Source organism: Centruroides vittatus, unplaced genomic scaffold (assembly GCF_030686945.1).
Source record: "Centruroides vittatus isolate TY-2023 unplaced genomic scaffold, ASM3068694v2 contig_3127, whole genome shotgun sequence".
NCBI lineage: Eukaryota > Metazoa > Arthropoda > Arachnida > Scorpiones > Buthidae > Centruroides > Centruroides vittatus.
In genome coordinates, this window is record NW_027122015.1 from 54,150 (window position 1) to 79,491 (window position 25,342).

Below are 25,342 nucleotides of genomic sequence, written 5' to 3' on the forward strand. Positions count from 1 at the left end.
AAATTATTATTTAAAAAACAAAAAGTAATTAGTTATTTCTTTTTAAAATGTTGTTAAATCATTAATTGCCATTTAAATTATTTTATTTTTGTGTTTTGGATGAAGTGGATGCTGGATAAAGTTGATGAATGATCCACTTCATCTACATTTTAAAAGAGTAAATTAAGTTTAAAAAAAAAATTAAAAATTCCATTAAATAATAACGGAGATATTATCATAGAATTTCATTAATTTACCGGTTAAAATTTATCATTATACTTGTTAAAGGCACGATTTTAATGGTAATTAATTATACCATTTATCAAATATTTTGTTTACTTTTCCTACGGAAAAATTACATTAAAATTATGTTTAAGTTGTCAAAGTTTGTGGAAAGATTAATTCGATTTAAAAAAAGGAAAATATTTGCATGAATCCAATTTATTTGCTGAGCAAATTACACTTTGATTAATAATGCTCCTTGGGTATTATATTTTATCATTTATTGGAAAAATTTAATATTACACATTAAAAAATTACATTTTCGCTTGAAAATATTCAAATCGTTTAATTATAATTAATAAAAGTTTCGTAAAATTAAATCCAAAAGTTACTTCTGATTCACTTTTTTAAAATTTTTCTCATTAAAAAAAGGTCATAAAAAATATTTATTTATTTCTCTGTAGTCTTTTTTTCAATTTAATTAACTATAGAAATTCGGTTTTTAGGTTAGTTAAATAGCTATAAAACATAATATAATCTTGTTTATCAATTAAACAAATTATATAATTTATGAAGATTGATTCTATTATATAAATAAATATACAATAGTACTTCGTACCTTCGAATATTTCAGAGTTCGAACGCTAAATTTGAGAGAAATTCGATGATTTATGGTATCTGCACACAGGAAAGGCATGGGAAAGTGCCCTTGTTTAGGTGTTAAAAACGTGAAGAAAAGCGGGAAAACTGCCCGTTGGTGAGCTCGAACCCACGACCAACTATCAGTGTTTAGTGGTTTTATCCGCTCGGTTACCGGTGAATTATAAACGCGATCCGGAGTTCGAACCATGCTTCTACGTACGAACTCGTGATCAGTGAAAAAAAAATGCGCTCGCTGCGTTAGCGCCATCACAAGTACGTTGTGTGCCCAAGACGTCTTTAGCTTTCGTTGTGAAAGCATCTCTTGTGTTACAACTCGTGTTTTCAGTGCTTTTTTTCGGTCCGTTTTTGATGTGTTTGGTTATAATATACAGTATATGTAATCCTTACCTATGAATAATGGCATCCAAGAAAATGTGGAAGCAACGAAGCCAAAGAGGGAGGTTGTAGCATTTATGATTGAAGTAAACAAACAAACAAAAAAAAAAAATGTATCTCAAAGCACGACAGCGATAAATGTATGGCTGATCGGGCGGCCATGTTTGAAAGTAGCAAATGCGGTTACGGAATTGTGATAAGAGTATTAATTTGTTCAATGAAGATGTGATGGCATACTTTAGGAACATCGAGAGAAGTCGCCAACACCAAACTATATTGGAAAAGTTCTTCGTAAAAAAAAGTAAAATGAACCAAAACTCTCAACTAATAGTGCTACTATGCAGAAGACAGAGAGAATATCAGAAGTATTTGATTATTTATAATTATTTAATTCGTTTATGGAAAGTGATTACATCCCATAAATACTAAATTAAAACATGAAACAATGAATAAAATACGTAAAAATAAAGTGAAAAGTAGTGATGCCCCGTATGGCTAGAAGAGAGGAAAATAATGGTTACTATTTGGAAGAAGAGGAAGAGAGAACACTAGAAATACAGTTATTTAATGTTTTTATAGGACATAGTAACTTTCCAAACAGTTGCCGTTATCTTCCTCTCTACGCGCCATACAGGACATCACCACTCCTCACTAAAGTTCAGTAAATGCGATTTTCATTTTATTATACTGTACTGTATTTAATTATTTTATTTTATTTATAACTCTTTCCGCCCTGTGGGCCTCTTATAGCAAGCCCATTATGGGTTCGGCCAGGCCCACAATGGGGCAGCCGGGTGGTGAGGAACGGGGACCGACATATCCGGACGGACCACCCCCCCGAAAAATTCCTGGGGATTTTTCGACCCGTCCGGATTCGAGCCCGGCTGCCCAAGGGCGGCAGGCTGCTAACCTAGACCGCTCGGCCATCCGGCCGCTACGTATTTTATTTATTGTTTCATGTTTTAATTTAGTATTTAGAGCATTTAACTGTGCTATTTTTACCATAAATTACGTGTATTTGCTGTTTAATTTTATCGAAATGGGTGTTATTTAAGGTCTGGAAACGGATTAATTCACTTTCCATTATATTTATGGAGAAAATTGATTCGGATTTCGAATGTTCTCTTGAAACGAATTACATTCGAAATATGTGTCACCACTGTATTAATAATTTATATATTCCCTCAACTAAAAAATAATCTGTTCAACTTTATAAGACGTACATAATACAGATGTACTATGAGAGAATATGTACTCGTCTGTAATAGGTACATACTGTGTATCATTTTGGATGCTTAGATATAACGAGCACATATAGATGGATATAGCTATGTACTCTCTCTCTATCCCATATTTTATGACTTGAAATATTCAATAGATTCGGTTTCATTTATACAAAACTTTATTTTCCAGTTATAAATCTCGCACCAATTGTCCCAAACTCTATTGCATTGTTTAGATACTAATTGTCATTATAGATACTAAATACAAATATTTATAATTAGGCATCTGTAGTCTACCGATCAACACAGATAGTGTGTGACTGCGTAACTATGCTCATCTATGGTACATTGTATTGTGTATGAGTACAACAATCTTTACTTTTGCAGAATTACTCTACACTACGGTTACGTACTCATCTATACACTATTGTGCGAATACTGTATGTACAATTTCATATACAGTACTTATATAAAAATAAATCCAATACAGATAATTGTGTTTATTTTCTTAATACAGTACACAGTACAGTTACATACTTATCTGACTGTACTGTACAGATACAGTGTTCCAGATCTATTCACACACAAATATACTCATACTATAGATAAGTAGTTATTTTCACCGTACCGTAGAAGTACTGTGTGATTACTATGCAAATCAACCAAATACTTCTGTTTCAAATTACTGTACATAACAGTTACTCGGAGGTACTATACTTTACACAACATTACTGTATGAACACATTATGTTTAAAACGATTTTGATATTTAATGAATTTCAAATATTAAATTTAAGTAAAAATAATATTTATTATTTAATTTAAACTTCCAAGTAAGTTTCAAAATATATTTTTCAATATTTACAGATTTAATTTATAAAATATATCTTTATAAAGAAACTTTAAATTATTCATTTTTTTCGAGTAATATTTTTAAATATAATCATTAGAATTTTAAAGTACAGTAGAGCGTCGATAAGTGGAACGTCGGTAAGTGGAATGGCCGGAAAGTGGAACGATTTTCAGTCGACTGTGTCGTGCTGAATCGAATGTTTTTGATACTAAATTTACTTCTAAAGTATAATTTTCATGTTTTTTATATTCTTTAATATATTTATTTTGTTTGTACAAAATGCAGAAATAATTTTTAACGATACGATAGCCTCGATGATTATTATAAAAATTTTCGTTAGGCTTAAAATCGACGAAAATTCAACACGAAGCGACACGCAACGGAGAAAAATTCAACAGGAAGCGATACGCAACGGAGAAAAATTTGAACATCGGACAGGTTAATGTATTTTTTCGTACAAAGTCGGAAACTGGAACAAATCATTAACTGGAAGGACCCCAGTCCCCAATTGGTTCCACTTATCGACGCTCTACTGTAATTTAAACATACATTTTTATTTAAAAAATATATAACTTTAAGTTTTGAAGTTTAATTAATAAATCTAATTTTAAAATTCAAAATTTTTGGGGAAAAAATAAACAAAATTAATTTTAATCAAAAATTAAACGAAAGGAAATTTAACATGAATTAATTATAGCTTATTTATTCAACTTAATTAGAATTATACGTTTATAATCATTTCATTCATTGAAAGAAATTTTCATTTTTCTAAAAATCGATTGCTTAATAAGTGGTTTGTTTCTTGTTTAACATGCTGTAAAGCGGAGAAAGTTTTGCGTAAACTGTAATTTTGTTTCGTGTGCGTGAACGATTTTGTTGATAAACAACTAAAAATAGCTTTCTCATGGGAAAAAAATCAGCATAAAGTGGGAAAACATAATTGTCAAGGGTTCGGATCTTTGTTCATAAAAAAGCAAATTACGCTTTATATATAAAAAAGTAATCGATAGAGGTTATGTTTGTCATTGGTTCGGATATTTTTTTGGTAGATAAATAGATTTTTTTATATGGAAATATTCATCATATAAAAAATACTGCCGTGCAGTCTGATGCCACATTTTGTTGATAAACAAATCATTTCAAGATTTAAAAAAATCAATATGATATACAAAAATATATTTCTTGTGGATTCGGACCCTCTAGTTTGTTGCTAAACAATAGAAAATATCTCCATATAAAAAGCACTGTCACGCAAAGAAATATATTTGCTGTAAGTTTGAATCTTTAACTTTTGTTGGTGAAACACTAAAAAAATAATATCGTGTATATAAAATAATTAACATCGGATAGTAATTATGTTTGTCGTTGATTCGAATTTTAAATTTTTTTCATAAACAGATAAAAGTATTTCCATGTAAAGTCAGTGTCTTGCGAGAAAATACTGTATATTTGTCGTGGATTCACTCCATATTTTTTTATTTACAATTAAAAATACCGTACCGAAATACACACGCGTGTATATGTATATTTATAAACTTTGTATTAAAAATTAAAACTCAAATCTAGACTTAATTATCCAATAAATACTAACTACTTGATAATATTTGTATAAAATTTTAAAGTTTTAGTTGATATTTTTATTTAAAACAATTCAAAATTTGGTTAATGATACCTATGGTTCCAAGATGGCGGCTCGTCTCTGATTCCAGCAAATAGAAGAAAGGAAACAGTGAGGACGCACGTTCTAACCTAACCTAACCTATTCTAATAAATTACCATAATTATTACCAACAAAATTATTAGAATAGGTTAGGTTAAGTTAGAACGTGCGTCCCCACTGTTTCCTTTCTTCTATTTGCTGGAATCAGAGACGAGCCGCCATCTTGGAACCATAGGTAACATTAACCCAAAATTTTATTAAGTTTTATGTATTAATATTATTTATAATATAATTAAAATTTAAATTAAGTTTAATTTTGGCGTTACATATTATCAATTAATTAATTAATCAATAATAAAAAATTAAATGAATTCATATAAAGAATATGCTTATTACTCGTACTCTGAATTTTTTTTCAAATTTTAAAATTCGATTTTTTAAAATTTTAATTAAAAAATTTCAATCGATAAAGTATTTTTTACGTAATTTTTATATACGAAAACGTTTTGATTGCTGAATATTTCAGAAATTCGAAATTTTGTGTTACAGATTTCTTTAACAAAGCATCATTTTATGGGGGAAGAATATTTTTAAATATGGGATTCGAACCTACTTGTCGTGCATCGGATCCCTTATTTCGTTGATAAATATCTAAGAATATTTAAAAACAAAATTAATAACAGATGGGGAATAAATATATTTGTCGAAATCCGTATTTTGTTCACAAACTACTAAAAATATATTTATGAAGAAGAATCTGAGTTATAGTGATTGTTCCTTTCTAAAAGATATTCCGATCTTTCTTAAAAAGCTTCAAAGAGGAACTCGATGCATGGACATCCACAGAAAATTTTTCCATGAGGGCAAAGCTTGAAGACAATTTTTATTTAATTATTTTATTTCCATATGTAGATTATAGAATATAGTATTGCATCAAAGCATCCCACGTTTCAGGATGTAAGGTTACATATCTGTCACTTTTACGATTATAATTTGTAAAATGTTTTACTCGATTCTAGGGAAGGGCACTCCGTTTTCTCCACATTGCGGACGCCTCTGTCTGTACGTGTCTTCAATTGTCATTAAATATACATTCTGATAGTTCTTGAAGCCACTGCAAATGCAACGTTTACGTGGTGGTGATGGCTTTCAAGGATAATCTGGGTGTTTTTATAGAATATAAGGTAAGTGCGCAAAATACGGACGTTTCTAATAAGGCCACAAGACTGTTTCTCCGTTTTTGACAGCCGCATTCTCTAGATGATAGCCACCTATCAATGCGTATTCCTAAGAAAAGTTTCCACAATGACCATGATTCAAATACAGGAAAAGTTTTTTTGACAGGTATACTACAGGGTGTTCGGAAAATCACTGTGCACTTATACATTTATTAACAGACATGTTTCAATATAGAATACAGGATATAAATATGAATTGCAATTATAAACCAATGTTGGAAGTGACTCCCCCCGTAAGCATCAATACAGGCTTAGATCCTTGTTTTGTTTCTAAACACCGCTATCAGTTGCTCGCTTGAAAGACTAAATGAATGAATGCCATTATCATTGCTTTCAAGTCATTCAGCGTGCGCGGAGGATCTCGATACACTGCAGATTTTGCTACTCCTCATAGATAAAAGTCTGTTGGATTTAGATCTGGTAAGCGTGGGGGCCAAACGTCCTTCGAAATAATTGGAAAATATTAGAAAAGTGTGCAGTGATTTTCCGAACACCCTGTATGAAATTATAGTAAGTTCGCTTCGCTATTTATTCTTTAAATGTTCTAGATTATCAAAACTGATATTTTGGACATTTCCCTTATTTACAGTTTGTTTCACGAATCTTGTCCATCTGTAAAAATATGCAGTAGGGGACCAGTCTGTTTATTTAATGAAGGGAACAGATAGTTCGACGAATCTGTGACAAGATTACTGTGCGAAAAAAAGGGACTCTTGATCTTTATAAAACTTTCAGAGCCGTAACAGAGTACCTCTCATTGTCCGACCAAGATATACGAAACGATCTGTAATAGCAGTTTTAAACCCTATGACAAGATTTGAAAATTTCATCAGGCTTATGTGTTATTTACGCTTCAAAAACTAAGAAGGTGGGTTCGTAATATGGCCAATATCATTAAAAACTTTCCAGCTCTGCTACGTGCAAAATTAAAGCAAGATAAGTAAGTTAGTCAAATTAATGAACATTCATCAACGTGCCCACATTTGGCACACTTATCTTATTTATCGATATTAAGTAAAACAATTATTTCTATAACTGAATCAAACAACATTCACTATTACGAATGAAAGAAAGGCAATTTTTCTAACTTTGCTGAATGAATTGCGAAGTGCTTTTCTGTATCAAGGAGTCTTACCAGATGATGAATTGGAAATATGTCAAATGCAGGCAGAAACGAAAAATCGATTGCTAGACATGTCATGGAGATTCTCCTCTGCCTCCGAAGAAAAGAACAACTCAATATAACGCTACTTGAGAATTATTGAGTAATCTCTATTCTATACGTGTAGTCTCTAGCATATTGTGTACTTAAAGTATATATACAGTAGCTGCAAATGATAACTTATAAATGGAATTTTTCATTACGTTTGGATGTCAAAAAATTAATCTTGAGCTTAAAATTCTTTACAAAAAAAAAAATACACAAACAAGATCGTGTATAAATACTACACGTTCAATTTATTGCATTGTATTCGATAATGATCAGCTTGATGTATTGAGTTACACACAATTTAATGAATTTTTCTACTATTTTCAATGAATGAAATTTAGACATTTCGTTCTTCGAAAATAGTAGTAAAATTCATTAAGAAGTTACAGAATGTTATAAAATTATTATTATTATTTTTATGTTTAATTCTTTGAGGGTCTTTTTTATATGTCTTTTGTGACTTCGATCAGGTCCACAATCGGGCGACTGGATGCTGAGGAATTAGTTTAGATAAGTTGTTTTCCAAATTTACACTTATGTAATTTATAAATAGTCACTTTTTACAATTTTATATTTGAATTTTCCTTTCATTTTTAATAGTTTAAGAACTAAGATGATGAGGATCCTCCAAGAGGATGTTTATCTCCATGATCCGAGAGGATTTTTACGTTAAGAGGGTATTTTATACTGTTTAACGTAGAAATTCTTTCTTTGTGTCGTTTTATATAACTTATTTGAAAAAAATTATATCTACTATATATATATATATAATATGACGTTACTGGCATGAGCATGTAACTCTGAACTCTTAAATTTAATAGTTCTGTTAAGATTATAAAAAGTGCTCTTATTGTAACTTTTATTATTTACAATTTGAAATATTTTTTTTTTTGTTTTTAATGCACAAAACTTTCATGTCATTGCAACTCAAAATTATTATCGTTTAATATAAAAATATTTCTTCAGAGCTATTTGTTTCTACCTGAATGAGTTGTACCTTATAGGATGGATTAGATTCAGTTCACTGAAGATTTATCTGTTTTGAATGAGGGATAAGGAATCTTTTATCATGAAAATCATGGAAGTTTCCCATTCTTTACTCAGCTGGAATTACGTATCAGATCATGATTTTTTTACTGCAAATAAAAGAATATATTTCTGTATATTGTAACGTAAATTTTACACAATACACTTCATATAAAAAATATTTTCTGGATATAATTTCTACTCGAGACTAAATGTAATTTATCGCATACATGTAATACAATTATTGATTTTGTTAAAACGAATGATTAGTGTCAGGACCATAATTGGGTTTTTTACAGGTCCTTCTACTCTTAATAATAGTTTAAAAAGCGAGAGGCCTTGTTCTATAGTTTATTTATCTAACGTTACTTCCGACCCTAATCAATGTTTGGCATTCTATCGAAGGAATATAAGTTTGGATTACTTTTATTTTGTTTTAATATAAAAAGATACCTTTAATTTATGCATTTACATTAAAAAAATATAATATATTTTATTGTAAATTAGTAAAAATATTCTTAACAGTTTAATAATTATTCACATGTAAATTAAGAAATTTTGAAATATATTATTTATGCCATTTATACTAACGTAAAACACCAATTTCATTTAATTTATTTAATTATTTATCATGTCTGAAAAAAGGAAAATATTTATTATAATAGATATATAGGAGATGTTGTTCCTGTAATTTTTTATATAGCGATATTAACTATCTCAAGTCAAAGAATACTCATTAATTACACTTATGTCACCTTCGAAACACGAGTTCATCGCATTGATTTGATGAACTTGCTACTTCCATTTCCTTGAAAGATGTCCAAAAAAGAATAGTCATTAATCGTCAAACACTACCGACAATTGAGAATAGTCGTAATTAATTAACAATTTCTCAATACCTCGAAACGTTTTTTTATCCAACTTTCATTAAATTATTCGAAAATAATGCGAATATAACCGTTTAAAATGATAGAAAATTGAATTTTCTTTGAATTAGTAATGTCTTAAAAAATAGGAGTAAGGATCAAGAACAGAATAATGGGACCAAGAACTAAGGCTTACAAAATTCAGGTTAAGAATTATGAAAATATTAAAGTAATCTTTCCATAAATTCCAAATACTAAAGCTATCTAATGTGTTTAGACAGTAAGAAGATAGAAAAACCCTTTATAAAATAAAGTATTTTAGATAAGACTACGTATCACAATTGCAATAATTGAGCACATATTCTCTAAGGGCTTTCGAACTTTTTAGTGGATAGTTTTATTGCTATTTTTATAACACTTAAAACATATAAAGTATCTTGAAATATCACTGTTAAATTAAAAATTGGTTTAGTTGATTATGTTATTTTATATTTTACTATTTTTTTCCGAAAATTTTTATGGTGTTCCAACAGTAAACACAAAGAAAACACAAAGCAGTTTCGATTGAAATTAAGCAAGCTTTCTTTACGAAAACAGAAAGAAAATCTTGAAGGATAAAATAAAAATAGGAAATCGAACGTAAAAAGAAACAGGAAATGAATTAATTTGGTATTCTGGCTGCTTAAGAAAGGATTACCTTCATCGCTAAAGATCGTTTGTGACATTTAATGACATTCGAAGGATCAAAGAAACGATGATGATGATGATGGTGGTGGTGGTGGTGGTGTCGGAAAAAAATAAAAGAAAAATAGAAAGTTTCAATCGAAGTTGAAAGAAAATTTTGGAGAAAATAAGGATATATGACAGAAAATCTAAACACGAAAGGAATGAAGATAAACTATTAATCATCAGTTTAATACTATTGCTGCTTTAAAAATGTTTAGTCACTAATGCTCGTTTGTATCATACGATAACATTGAAAGGGTTAAAGAAATGACGATGTCAGAAGAAGAAAGTTGGAAAAAATAGAAAGTAGTTTGATTGGAAGGATTTATGACATAAACGATAAGAGCTACCTGAAAGGAAACTTCTTCCTGTTTTCTTTCATGCAGAAAGTGATCGAAATTACAGATGTTGTAGAGAATGTTAAAGAAATACTTCAGAACTTTTTCCTTTCAAAAAATGTCGTAAGAATTACAGATAAGTGTTTCAAATACCCGCTTTTATAAAATGATATTTCAAATTAAATTATCCAAGAATTTATAAGAATAAAATTAAAATATTTTTATAATTATTTATCGAAAAGCTAGTCATTTTAATATTTTAAATTCATTTTAAAAATACTTTATTTCTTTTTTATATATATATTTTCTTATTATTTCTTTTGTATTGATATATAAATCATTTTTTAAAATCTTCTGTAAATATCACCATTAATAACTGGTACACAGAGGTGAGATGGAGCCCAGTTCAATTATAAATATCTTCTGAAAGCAATAAAAATGTATCAATTTGTTTTATTAATTAATAAATTAATAATTCTAATCTCTATTGCGTTTTTACATAGAGAGCATTTTAATAAAGAAAGTGCTAATAAATATTTACTTTATATAAAAAATTTATTGATTTATTGGATCTAATTCAGTTCTGCATACAAAATAAATTTACTTTTATTGAATTACTATCAATTGAATGATTTTTCTCTCTAAAAATAACTAAGCTTCCTTTTACTTACTTATAAAAAAAATATGTAATAATTGATAATTTAGTGGAAGGAAATTTATATACTATAAAATAAAGGTGGTCAGTTAACTATTTTAAAGTACGAGTTTCAATAGAAGAAAGTGGCCAAAGTGTGCGTGTATGTTATATCGTCGGACCCCTGTACCATTTTTTAAGTGTTGCCGCATAGTGGCACAATATGGAACGGGAAGTAATAAAAGGGAAAATTATATGTTTGATAGGCAACACTGGATCATGTGGTGTATCTTGTCTGCCTGCTATTTTTAATGTTCGTGCGAATTACCGTATTATATGTGCTTGTGAAATAGTTGTTTCCGTTATTTAAAGAGAGTAGTACTTTTTGCTTTCTTGTATGATTATCTCATTAACTTTATTTTTGAGTCTTGAAAATATCAATAACAAATCGCTTAAGTAAGACACTTCCGTCTTCTCTAAGTCGGACTCATGTGCTTTTACTAAATTCTGAGATGTTTTTATGTAGGCATTTCAAATGACGAGACAAAAAGGCAACCGACTTTTTCCTCCCACGTCGAATTCCCAAGAGATAGAAGACGTTTGTGATGTTTGTGACCACGGTGTTAGTGTGCTTCACTAACCACAGCGGTGGAGACAAACTAGTTTATTTCTAATTATTTTAGTAGTTTTATACGTAGTGTCATACATATACATAGCTTAATAAAACATTTTCGTGCTTTCCTTTACTTTGTGTTTACCTGTAATTTTCAGTTTATTTTTAAAATGGATCTGATTTAGGTAACACTTTTATCCTGTGGCATTTTTGTCACATTTTCATGGATACTTTATTTGGAAGTCTGGTGCTTTATAAATTAAACTAAGCCATGCAGAATGTTAGAAAACATGTCAAAGAATTCGTTTTGTTGGAATTCAAATGAAAATAATTTTTAAATAAAAAAATACAGGTTAGAAACGAAATGGAGGTCTAACTTTGACCACTTTCCCAAGTGTTTTTTTTCCTAATAAAGTTTAGAAAAACTGTTCGAGATGGGATACTTCAGCAACTACAGATCCGAGTAACAATCTTGGTTAACTCTCCAAAACCATGTTTTTTAAACAGGTTTGTTTCTTTACATCTTTATGAGCACGAGTAAACTCTAATTAACTTACTTTAAAAAATGTGGAATCTTCCAAACAGTAGGCTACATAGATCCTGCTTACGACATTAAAGGGGCCATCTCGTCGCGCGCGGACTATTAAAATAAATTTAAGAATGGCAATTGCTCCTTTTGGTTCCTCCACGTGGGCATCCTTTGGGCCACCCAAAATAAATAAGAGTTTAAAGATCAGTTTTAATTATAATATTTAATTAAATTATTATGTGTATATATACATATATGTTATTATACTCGTATTATTTATTTATAAATGGATCGGAAATAGCAGAAAAGTAAATATATTTGATATTGTTTAAACGAAATGAAAACAAATTGTAATTTTAATGAGAAATATACAAACTAATGCATTAAATGATTTAATAAAGAACTTGTTCTTCCAGATATTTCATTTGTTAGCACGAAAGTTTTTCCTGATAAGGAGAATTCTTTAATAAATTAACATTGGTTTTCTATTTTAATCAAAATAGTAATTGAAGAAGTCATCAACAATATCGAATTACATTATCATTTGTATAATTTGATCTTCATTCAAAGGAAATATAATCATATAATGATATAAAAACCAATTTGACTAGAATAAATTCGTGTATTTTCTTGGAAAATTTTAATGATGCAAGCATATAAAAACATTCTTACAATTGTAATAAAGTTATCTTATTGTAAACTAGTGCTTCAGCAATTTTTGTTTAGTTTTTTAAAATTTGTCTGATAATAAACTACAATGGTAAATTCTTTGAAAAATATTCATAGTTAAAGGACGTACCAGAATAAATAAATTGGATTCTTTAGTTTGCTTTTTTTGTAATACCTTGAGAACATAAAACAGAGGAGAGTTGACCTTCCCATTATGGTTCTTCCCCTCTAAACACGTAAATTACCTGAAAATTTATGAGAATTTTATGAGGTAGGAGCATTAAAATCGACTTTTCTATGTGTTTATGTAGTGTTAAGAAAAGGATGAATGCCTTCTAACTACAAATATTTTAAAAGTTTAATTGTTAAATTTTTAAAATTTTATATATTTTTTCTGAAGTACTTACATTCTCTTAAAAACAGCTTCAACATCTTATCATGTTATACTTTCAATGATACTGTTTAGAAAAATGGCTTCAACTTTCTTCTTCTTCCGTTTGTATGGAGAAAGTTTCTTCTTTATCTTCTTTTTCCTTCATATCTAGTGACAGAAGACCGAATGAACTCGTTCTATTTTTTCCTGTTCCTTGTTTTGTCATCTATGTTTGTCCACGTCAAGGTTTCTGTCCAAGTTTTTTGCCTTCTATCCTCTTTGATCTTATACATCTAACTTTTTTTAGGTCTCTTCCTTGATTTTTTCGCCTGTACTATCAGATGTAGTGTTTAGTTTAGCATTCAATTTTCCTGTATTCGCATGATTTCAACTTCATATTTCCTATTTTCTAATATATAATAATTGAATTTAAGTTAGGTTAGCTAGCGCATTTCTCATATAATTTATGTAATTAACTCTTGAATTTTGTTGAAAATTTATGTACCAAGTTATGGAAATGTGTGGAGTATAGAAGACCGTAACAGTATAGAAAAACCTATGATTTATTTTGTCTAAAAAATTTTTTAATTTAATGCTGAATTTTTTAAAAATTATGCTTAAATCAAGGTTTTAATGCATCAAACTGCATCAAGTTTTAACCTAAAAATTTATATTTAAATTTTATATAAGAATCTTATTATAAAATTCGGTTAATGTTACCTATGGTTCCAAGATGGCGGCTCGTCTGATTCCAGCAAGGAAACAGTGGAGACGCACGTTCTAACCTAACCTATTCTAATAATTTTGTTGGTAATAATTATGGTAATTTATTAGAATAGGTTAGGTTAGGTTAGTACGTACGTCCTCACTGTTTCCCTTCTTCTATTTGCTGGAATCAGAGACGAGCCGCCATCTTGGAACCATAGGTAACATTAACCTAAAATTCTACTTCTATTTAAATTAACGTTAAAATATTCACTAATTTGCATTTATATCTTCTAAAAACTTCTTTTAAAGAACCAACTTTTTGGAATAAAATGTTGAGAAAGTGAAGAACCTATTCATTTTTGCGATAAAATCATTGTTTTATTGATTTTTCTATGATTATTCATAAAGGAAACATTGTATAAATGAATATATTTATTGCTTTTTTAGGATTAATAAATAAAATATTCATTCGTCCGATTATTCTGTAATTTTCATCTTTTTCTTCTTGAAAAATGGGAAATAAATTTTTCTGCATGATATAAATTCAAATACATAAAAATTAATACACACAAAATATCAAATTCTTTTGTATGATAAAAAGAAACTAAACTTTTTAATTTTCTCTTAAAAATTAAAAGAAAAACCCACATAAAATATTATCAAGAAGCTCATGAATCAAATTATCCCGTGTAATACTCATCAATTCTCTTTGGGACTATCCATTTCTTGCCACTAAATCGATGGAATATAAATCAATATTAATCTAAATAACCTTTAATAAATTATTTTAATATTTTGTATTTTTAAATATTTTCTTTCTGTCTGAAATCAATATCTTTGAAGAAGTATAAGTAAGATAAAACAAGTCATCCCCCGAGAGTTATAACTGTTTTCAGATAATGCTATAACCACTTGAGATAGGTGAGAAAATAGATTTTATTTATTGGCTAATTTTTGGGGGGATAAAACTATTTTTCTAACAAAAGTAATGTTAGAAATTAAGACTTTTTTTTTCTTTAAAAAAGAAAAAAAGTGAGTATGCTTTAGCCATTAGAAATGTTGAAATTGGCTCCATTATCATTTGGCAATGCTTCCTGATGGCTTCAAATATTTCTTTTTTTACCCATTAAAATCCTTTTTCAACTATAAAAATCCTTTTGTTAAAGTATTAAAATCATTTTTAATTCAAAAATCCTTTACTTTAACTAATACAGTCTCTTTTTAACCATTAAAATCCTTTCTTAACAGCTACAAATCATTTTTAACTGCTAAAATTCTGGTTTTAAGCTATTAAAACCTTTTTTAAACCGTTAAAATGCTTTTCTATCAATGTTTTTTGCATTTTAAAGATAAAGAAAATGAAAGAAAACTGAAATTTGATATTGAATTTCATATAATTTTTTGATTATTTCTCAATACTTTTAACAAAAGATTGAGAAATAATTATTAAAGATAAATTATTTTTTTTTTTAAATTCTTAAATAAATAATTTTTCTTTGACATTTTATGTGTAAATTAATTATGAATAAAATTTCAACACACTGAATTTTCATTTGTTAATTAGTGTTAATTTTATGAGTAATTATAAATCGTTTAATGTATACACATCAGTTTATATTAACAAATTAAATAAATTTAAAATTAAGAAAATTAAATTTCATCTGTTGAATATCATTAATTTAGAATTTTTCTTTTGTGTTTTAATTCTAGTTACCGAAAAAGAGGTCCGACAGTGGTAAGTACTTGTATATTTTCTGTTATTTGAAATATTTATTCGCTTTGATTCATTTATGAGAAGGATTTATTATCTGTAATGAGCCGCTGTAAATGGGATATTCAAATTAGTCACTGTGCAAACTTAGCCTTCTGAGTCTGAAAATTTATTCATAATTAAACAATTATCTTAATAGTAATATAAATATGTTCTTGAGGTTTTAAATATTGTTTCGAGCAGAGGTCATCTTGAGATTAGATCTATCTTTCTTCCATTCTCTATGGAGGTGTTTGCTTCATCATTTCGAGGTTAGACCTAGTTTTAATTAGCTTAAAATTGAATTAATATTCGTATTTATTTTAAAAACAATGCTTTTTCTTATTACTTTGATGTTTTTTATATTACTCTACAAAGTTTCCATAAATTTCCTACACAACAGATTGATTTCTCAGTTAAGAAAATCTTTATAACAAATGATCTGTTTGTTTGATGAGATGGTGCTATCTGACATCACTTCTTTCTCGATGATAAATTCTAAAGAATGATACCGAATTTACGTAGAAATGTGCGCTAACTCAGTCAATCGAACAGAAGTAATTACAGTGAACGATAAATCAAATGTGGATCCGATAGTATGGACTCCTCAAAGTCTAGACATGTGACAGTTCACTTTGGGGCATTGTTAAAGAGAGAATTCCTTTTCTCTTTTCTTCATTTTAACTGTTGAAGTTCTAAAACTTACTATCGGAGACTACTTTAACGACTTCCAACTGTCAATATGGAAGATGTTCAAAAGAACTCGAGGAAAACTGAAAGGGATCCGCACAGTCTCTCTCAGAGCTTTACCTCCATTAAAAAGTACAAGCATAATTATGGTGATACGTAAAGATAGCAGTAAAATCATCGAGACACTAAAGTCACATAAGTAATTAGAAAAAATCATATAAGTTACAATTTTTATAACTATTTATATAATTTTTAGTGTCTAGATGACCTAGATCGAGTGATAAGTTTAATATTTAACAAAGAATTTCAGCTAATAAAATAATTAATTTTAAAAACTAGAATAAAATAATATTTGTATTTACATTTTAATGGAGTAATAAAAGTAATTTCGGATGCTTTTTCAAAATTTATTTATATATTTTTTAATACGAGAATATGTATTTTTTTAAAGTATACTTAAGGCCCTTTAAATGCCATTTGATATGGAAAATACCATGGGCTCTCCTGTAACGTGGGACCCTTCCATTACTCATTATTTGTATGAAGAATGGGAAGAAGTTATAACTTTTAACTAATATGTATATAACTTCTCATACTTTTAAAAACAATTATAGGAGTAATCTTATGGTTTATATGATTAAATATATATTATTTTTCTCGTAGAAGGAGAATTCTGTTGTATAGAAGAGGATGCTCTTTTTTCTATACAAGAGAAAGAAAAGAGAATAGGAAGAATATGAGCATTCTCTTCTATAGAAAAAGTTAATAAAAATTTTCTTATCATCTTAGGTTTGCTATATATACAGGAGATGGATTCTTTAGAAGATACTTTTTCTACTCTTCTCTCTCTCTCTCTCTCTCTCTCTCTCCCTCCTATTATAGAATAAGAGAGAGAGGATAGGTGAAGTAGAAAGAAAACTTTCTCTACTAAACAATCCTTCTTCCTCTACACTTAAAACTCTCCTGGTCTCCTCCTTCTAATGCTTTTTGTAAGAAAAGGCCAAGCAAACTTTATTATCATTATCATAACTTGATTTGATAACTTTGATCATTGAATCATTGATAACTTTTTAAATATAAAATATATACTTTATGGTAAAATAAAATGATCTTTTTTTATTTCTAAACTTCATTCATCATATAAAATTAATTTTTAATATTTGTTTTTAAATGAATGTATTCGAATATATCTTGCCTAAAAACCATTTCTATAAGTATTTTATTACATATATTATGAATTATAAATTTTTAAACAACTTTTGTATAAAGTCTGGAAAATTTAGTTAATTTTATGAAAAACAAAATATAATAAATAATTTTCAAGTCTTTTTAATGGAGTAAACTGAATAATTAAGTTAAATTTCTCTCGAAAATAAGTAAATAATGACATTTTGAAATGTTCATTTAATTCATTTATAATATAAAAATACCATAAATGCCGATTTTAAAGAAATATTTTTTCTTTTTTTTACCTATTGACAAACGAATTTTAAATAAATTTTTCTTAAATAAAATTATTAATAAGTAAATTATGTAAATGATATTCACTTTAATTTAATATTATGTGTTTAATTTTGTTTTAATTTTTCTTATTAAATAATATTGTTTTGCTTCAGTATTATAGCATTTATATTTATTCAAAGTGGAAGTATTGATTTATAATAAACAAAGCAAAATATCTTGTAAGGCTATCATAAAGGATACGAGTACAAGACAGGTACCAAAGGATACATACTTCTTGATATATTAAAAAGTATGCAAATATCATTGGTATATGATATTCTGTATTGAAAAGTTCATAATTTATTAAAGTACAAGAAGTACAGAATAGATCTGCTGGTATAATAAATATTAACAGTAGTGTATATGAAGTAGTATTTGAGAGATATTATATTATTAAACGGCTAAAGAGAAGATTTGAGTCAAAATATTCACTGAAAATTAATCAAAGTATCTATACTTATTTTAATACTTATGACAGCAGAAATATTTTTCTTTCTTTCTATTTAATATATATCTTTACTCTTGTGTAATACGTCGTTGCTTTTCGTGTTAACAACAATCCCAAAGTAATACGACAATAACAAGATTGATGATTTAACATTAAATCGGGTGTTGTAGTATTATCTGCTTATAACCTCTTATCATCATACATGTGAATGGATAACGCTTTGCAAATCGTGCAGCATCATCGGTTTTGTCAGTCATCTGCATTTAAATCGAAAAATTCTTTACCGAAACTTCTATTTTCGGTCTGTAAGAAAGTTAATTTAGCAAAATTTTTATTTGTTTACTAAAAGTGATGAGAATTTACGAAAATCCAATTTTAGTTCGAATTTTCAAATCTTTTTCTTATTTTCTCTGTCCTCTCCTGGTATCTGAACAGCATATTAAAATATAAATCTATAGCAGTATTATCTTATATTATTCGTATTTATATCAGTCTAAAGTATAATTTTCTAGAGTAGGATAGAGGATCAATAGGAAAATTTCGCTTGGTTGGTCGGATGAATGAAATAAGACAAGGAAATGCGAGGATAAGCTGTACCAAAGAGTTGCCTCCCGGGAGAACTTTCTGTGGAAAACTGGTCTATTTATATGTTAGACACGCAAAGAAAATCCGAAAACTCCACAATGCCAAACCGATGCCATTTGGCTTAAATTAGGAGATTGAATAGTCCCAATTTTAGTATTTTATGTGAAACATGATATGAAAATTTCTTAGAATTTCTTAACATAAATGGTGAAAAAACCTGTTTTTGTTAAATTTCATTCATGTATCACTTTTCCGGCCGTTTTAGAATATACCATAGGGAAAGTATGGCGATCGGTAAAATTTTGACCTCTCCTGGTTTGTTACGATACTCAAGGATTCCAAAAATGTACAAACAAATGTTTACAAAATTGTCTTGGCTTATATTTTACATTATGTCTCAGGACTGGATGAACTAAATATTTAAAAATTTGGCAGGATTATACTTATATATGGGCATTGATGATATTAAATTTTGCAGATTATAAGTCAAGCGGGAGGGAATATGGAGTCATATCTCGAACGGGATCAGACTCAAATTAATGATAATTTTATTTTATATTGACATTTACGATTTTTTAAAACTCGCCTCTAACCCGGTTTTGCCTTCTTATAATATTTAATAATGTAAAAATTATTATTTAAATATAATTTAACAAAATTAAGCCACAATTAAGCCTGAAGTTTTTTTTTATATAACTATAAAATTTTTATACACGATTTCATGCTTTATAATTATTTAAATTTTTATCGCTTTATTTAATTATTTCAAAATTGGTATTGGAAGTATAATTTGAAGATAGATTAATTTTTATTTATATATTTATATACTTCATTTGATTTTTTTTCTTTTTTTTACTAAAAACTAAAATTGCAAACATGTTGTTAAATTAACGACCTTTCATTTTAATTCAAACTTAATCAGATTACAGAGATTTTCCTGAAAATAATCGCATTTTAATCTACTTTATATTCATAAATTTTAAAATAAAGATTATTTATTTTAATTTTAGAAAAAAATACCTTGTAAAAATTGATAGAATTTTCATATGAAAATTACAATAATCTCCGTATGTCAGAAGAAATATTTGCACAGAGCTTAAGTGAGGCGAGATAAACCCAAAATACTCATAATTTCAAATCTCATCTCTCTTCGAAAGCCATAAAAAATTGATTTTTCATCATTTATGTAAAGATATTTTAATTTATCGCTTTCATTTTAGTTTTTTTTTACTTAAAAGAATACGTTTTGGAGTTCTCTTTGTACCCGGAATTCGCTTTGTTAAACTCATTTACGAGCCTTCGTGTACATTTTTCGAATATATAAATTGGAAATGAATCATAATTAAGTAAAATTTAGCCATTTTTACTTCATTATTCAAATACACTCGACCCTCTGAACAACGGCCACTGACAGAAACACGGTTATTGCAGGCTCGACTGTATTTTTATAGCTAAAATATATATAAAAATATACCATTAGATAATTAAAGAATAATTTATGCATTATTTTTAAAATTTAAAAGTAATGAAGAGCTGTAATTCAACTTAACTCGCTGTTCTAACCCAAATCTTAAATAAGATTTGGGTTAGAACAGCGAGAGTCTCTTCAAAAATTTCTAATACAAAAATGTAGAAGTTAAATTATATAAAATTTCTGTAGAATTAGTTTACAAATATTTAGTGAATTTTGAGTTAGATAAAAGTGTATTATTAATAATACCATTTCATATTAAATGAAGGAACTGATAAGCTGTGAAATGTCTTTATATAGTAAAAGATGTTTCGGAATTTATCCAATTTTACCAGAAACACTTGGAATCGATAAAAATTTTTGAATAATTTATACTTTTTTCCCTATTCTTATAAATAATATATTGTAAAATGTGTATTATTCTCTAATATATAGAAAATATTATGAATTTTGTATGAAAAACTATATACATTTTTGTCAATTTATTTCATTAAATTGATTATTTCGGTAGTAAAAAAAAAAACTAATTCTAACGATTGAACTTATTCAAAGCTTGTATATTATAAGATTTATTAATTTACAGGCTAAATGTAAACAAGACTTTAATACCCTTAAGTTAAATTTTAATAGAATATTAGTTTCCTAAATTTATTAAATAGTATAATTAATTAATTCGTTTAATCTGTAAATGTTTGTTATTAATTGTATCTGTAAATGAATTAAATTTACGAATTTAATTTTAAGCATGTAAATCTTAATAAAATTTAATTTTTCTCTTTATTATTATTAAGTTTTCATTTCATTTATTTGCGTAAATCATTGTTTATTTTATATTATGCGAGACACTACAAATGGACTTGAGAGGCTCGTTTGTATAGGTTTATATTACATTACGTTACTCGCGTGTCTGAGGCCCTACACAAAATCCTTACTTACCTATGCCTAAAACTGTTACTGATTATAATTTATTTTAATTATTCTTATATTAAAAACAGGGAAATTTTTAATGTAAAATTACTTATTTAAAAATTATATTTCGATCAAAAATATAAATTACTTTTACAAAAATATATTGAAATATTGAGTAATGTAAGTATTTCGCATTTAAAATATTAAATTTTGAGGAATTATTTTCAATTTTTATCAACTGAAATTCAATTTTTCTAATTAATTATACAGCAATTTTGAAATATGACTTAGGTAGATATCATATTTAATAAAGATTTAATTCCAATAATCTAACTGTAAATTACGATATTAATTAAAATAATTGATGAAATATGAATAAATAATTTAATTATATTAAGTAAAATTGCTCATTTGAAAAGTTTCATAACAGTAATATTCATTAATTACAGTAATTTTATCAAACTTTAATCATCGATTTCTTATAATGCATGCTTTTGTGAATTGAATTTAAATGGATTGTTTCGTGTAAATACTGTGACAGATTGATCTTAAAAACTGTCTTTGTCAGTATATAAAAGTATTTAATCAGTATTATGATTGATATTACACAACGCTGACTATAGAGATTCTATTACAGCAATCTAATATTCTCTTTGGGACTACTAGAAATAATTCAACAAAAGAAAGATCATAAGATATGTCTCTAATCTGATTATCCTTTCTGTAGTATTTATTATGGATAACAACCTCTCAGGCTTGAAGAATATTTATTTTTATTTGTATTTTTTCGGGTATTACATGCAGACAATTACATAGAATAAATATACTAAAGATTTCATACGATAATTTTGAATTTTTAAAAGTAGATTTTGACAATTATTATTATTATTATTATTATTGTATTATCTTAATTTATTGGGACAAACTATAAAAATTGTAATAACTTTATTTCGTTCTAATGGATTATGGTGTATTAACATTAAATAAAATGGATAAAAATTGTAGATAAAAATCAATATAAATTTATTATTACATTTCTTCGATTTGATTTGAATTTTTATGGGATTCGTAATACGAAATGAAATTAATTTATACTGCCATTTAATTATCATTTATTTTTATTATCTTGTAATAATCTTATACGGAATTCTTCACAAAATTTTAACTGACAGTACCACATTGTAGCTTATACAGCCAGCCATAATTAACGTATGTCCATTACGGGCAGGTCTGATCCTATCCGTAATGGGCATAATCCTTTACCATCTTCGTTAACAACAGCATGAATTCTTGAAATTGAGCATGATTATGAATTTTTAAGATTCTGATACCAAACTCGATCCCAAGTTCCCAGAGCGGAGGCTGGTGCTATTATCGCCTCGGCCATCCAGATAAATTAAAGTACTTAATCTTATATAATTTATTATTGGCCGTGAACAATTATTCTGAAAGTTTATCATAGTTTAAAAAATAATTAATGAGAAATGAATTGCTATGAATGAAAAGAATCAAACGAATCAAAAGAGATGAATTGCCATCACTGCTAATTACATTATTAACAAATTAAAATTTAGTCAATATTTAGAAGCCCCTAATACAATGAAAATACTTTACAGAAGCTTTATATAATTATATATGTAAACTATGAAAAATATTGAATTTACCATAATTACCAGTGGCCGTACCTTAAGTACGAAGATTCGAATACTTTACTTCAATCTGAAGCAAAATATGGAAAAATTACTTCATGATAAAAAATTTGGATTTTCAAAAATTTTGAAAAATATTTGATTTAGAGTGGAAACAACAATGTATTGAAACTTCAAGAAACAGTTTACTACTCTTTCACAAGCTTGCATGAAGGACACGCAAGTTACAAATTGAATTTTATATAAATAAAAGTGTTTGTATTCGACAACTAGGCAAAGAGAAACTTGGCAAGGAATGTGGAAAATATTATGTAGGATCTCAATATGTAACCGTTATATTCTAGGATTTATTACATCTACAGACTCCAAAAATACCAGCCAATCAACAATTTATTTTACCCAGATGCATTTCGGAAATTACATTATTTTTCTCCTCAGTGGGCTTTCTTTCATACAGGCTAAACAAGACAGAAACACTTTTTCAATATACCTATTTGTGCCTTGTTTAGCCTGTTTGAACCCGTATACATATTGAAATTTTAAAAATAATGGTATAGAAACAGAAGGATATGTATTAAAAACGTAAAGCATAGTTCTAATCATTGTAGAACGAAGTCACAGGCAATGTGATTATGAGATTTTATAAATTGGCTTAAGGAATTTGTGTATGTTAAAAACAACTATCTTCCATTGGATTGGAGTACTCTACATCGTACAACTCGCTGGTTATTTTATCTGCATCAAATTCTATCATGTCTGCTGTACTAAAACATTTTTCTAAGCTTCCTCTTCAAAAACTTGAAAATATATGAAATTTTATATTTAAACTTAATAAAATTTTTGGTTTAATATTTAAAAGTAACCTAATTAACGAGTTAATCACTATAATTAAACAAGAAATGAAAGTAATCAATGCATTTGTGCAATTCGTTCGTGTTCTTGGAAGACAATGGTTATACAGTAAAAATATATTTAAATTACTCTTAAATCATTAATTGTGTTAAGTAAAGTATTATTCTCTCCCTGAATTTTTCAAATTTTATTTTTTACAAAAAAAAATCTTCGCAAGTATTCGATGCTGGAGGGACTTTTAAACAATTTACATACGTGCAGACGGAGAAGAGCCAGTAAAGTAATGTCAATTGTGTTACCACGGTTGGAATGGACGTGTTGAAGACATCAAAATGTTTTTTAAAATGTCTTCGTTTTGGTTTCAATTTTTTAATTTTTATAATATATTCACGTCCTGGAGTTTTTTAAATTTTATTTTTATAAAAATTGAAACATATAGTAAAATTATATCAATATCTTAAAAGTTCATATAGAAAATAATTATTTTTTTCAATGAAAAATAAATAAATAATAATTAATTTCAATTGTAATTTATGTTACTTTATGTAACGGTCCTGACAATTTGTTATAGTCTTTTTATTCAGTGTCTCATCTTTGATTCGAATTGAAATGATTAACGTCGATGAAAATGGTGAATTTGTATTGTTGCAGGTACAAAGGATTCTTGAAAGATTGCCCTAATGGCCTTCTTACAGAACAGGTAAGATTTTAAAATTGTATATTTTATTAAATTCCTGCTGTAGGTTACCCGCATTTGTCTTTGTTTAGGGTTTCCAAAGGATCTACAAACAGTTCTTCCCTCAAGGTGATCCTTCCAAATTTGCCTCCTTGGTCTTTCGTGTTTTCGATGAAAACAAGGTGAGAATTTGAATTAATGTGTTTTATCTAATGAAATTCCTTAAAGATCAATAATAATTTGAAAAATTATTTTAAGATTAATGAATAAAATTTAATTTAAGATAAAATAATAATCGGTTTATTTATCTGTTGAAAAGAAACTGTTTGATAAAGACTCTTATAGATTTACAAGAGAAATCTTATCAGATGTCTCTCCAGAGAAAATCGAAAAAATATTTTTTATTTTAAGTTATCTCGAAGCTTCTTTGTAAATTATCTTGAAAAAAGAATCGAATCATCGGATTTCTGTCTTCAGAATAAAATATTTTTTATATTTTATGGTTAAAATTGCTTGATTGCTTGATTTATTTATTGTTATTGAGTTTTATATAAAGGTCTTTTAGTTATATGATAAATGAAGATAAAAGATTATGTTCTAGCAAATCGATAAAATATCAGAAAATAAAAAAGAAGATAAATTATTTTAGCAAAAATATTATAATTGAAGACCAAATACAAATGAACTCGTGTTTTCTTAGAAAAGAACATCCTTCACAACTACAGGTACACAATTACAATTTATTTATTTATTTTATATATCGATTGGGCCCCCTTGTATGTATTAGAATACACGACTATGCGATTTATGTTAAGAAATTACGATTATGACAGACCATGTCTACAATCCCTCAAAAACATCTTGTCACTTTTTAATCTTTATCGAATCAGATGATTACTACCACA

General features: G+C 27.5%; 1 protein-coding gene across 1 annotated transcript in view; it reads left to right on the top strand.

The window, feature by feature from the left end:
• The window catches only part of LOC136973293 (frequenin-2-like), a 60,536-nt gene that overhangs the window by 18,831 nt on the left and 16,363 nt on the right, over positions 1-25,342 (top strand). The window contains exons 2-4 of the mRNA XM_067268023.1: positions 15,615-15,639; positions 24,413-24,461; positions 24,530-24,619. Of these exons, the coding sequence (XP_067124124.1) occupies positions 15,615-15,639; positions 24,413-24,461; positions 24,530-24,619 (164 nt within the window). The remainder of the gene's footprint in view (positions 1-15,614; positions 15,640-24,412; positions 24,462-24,529; positions 24,620-25,342) is intronic.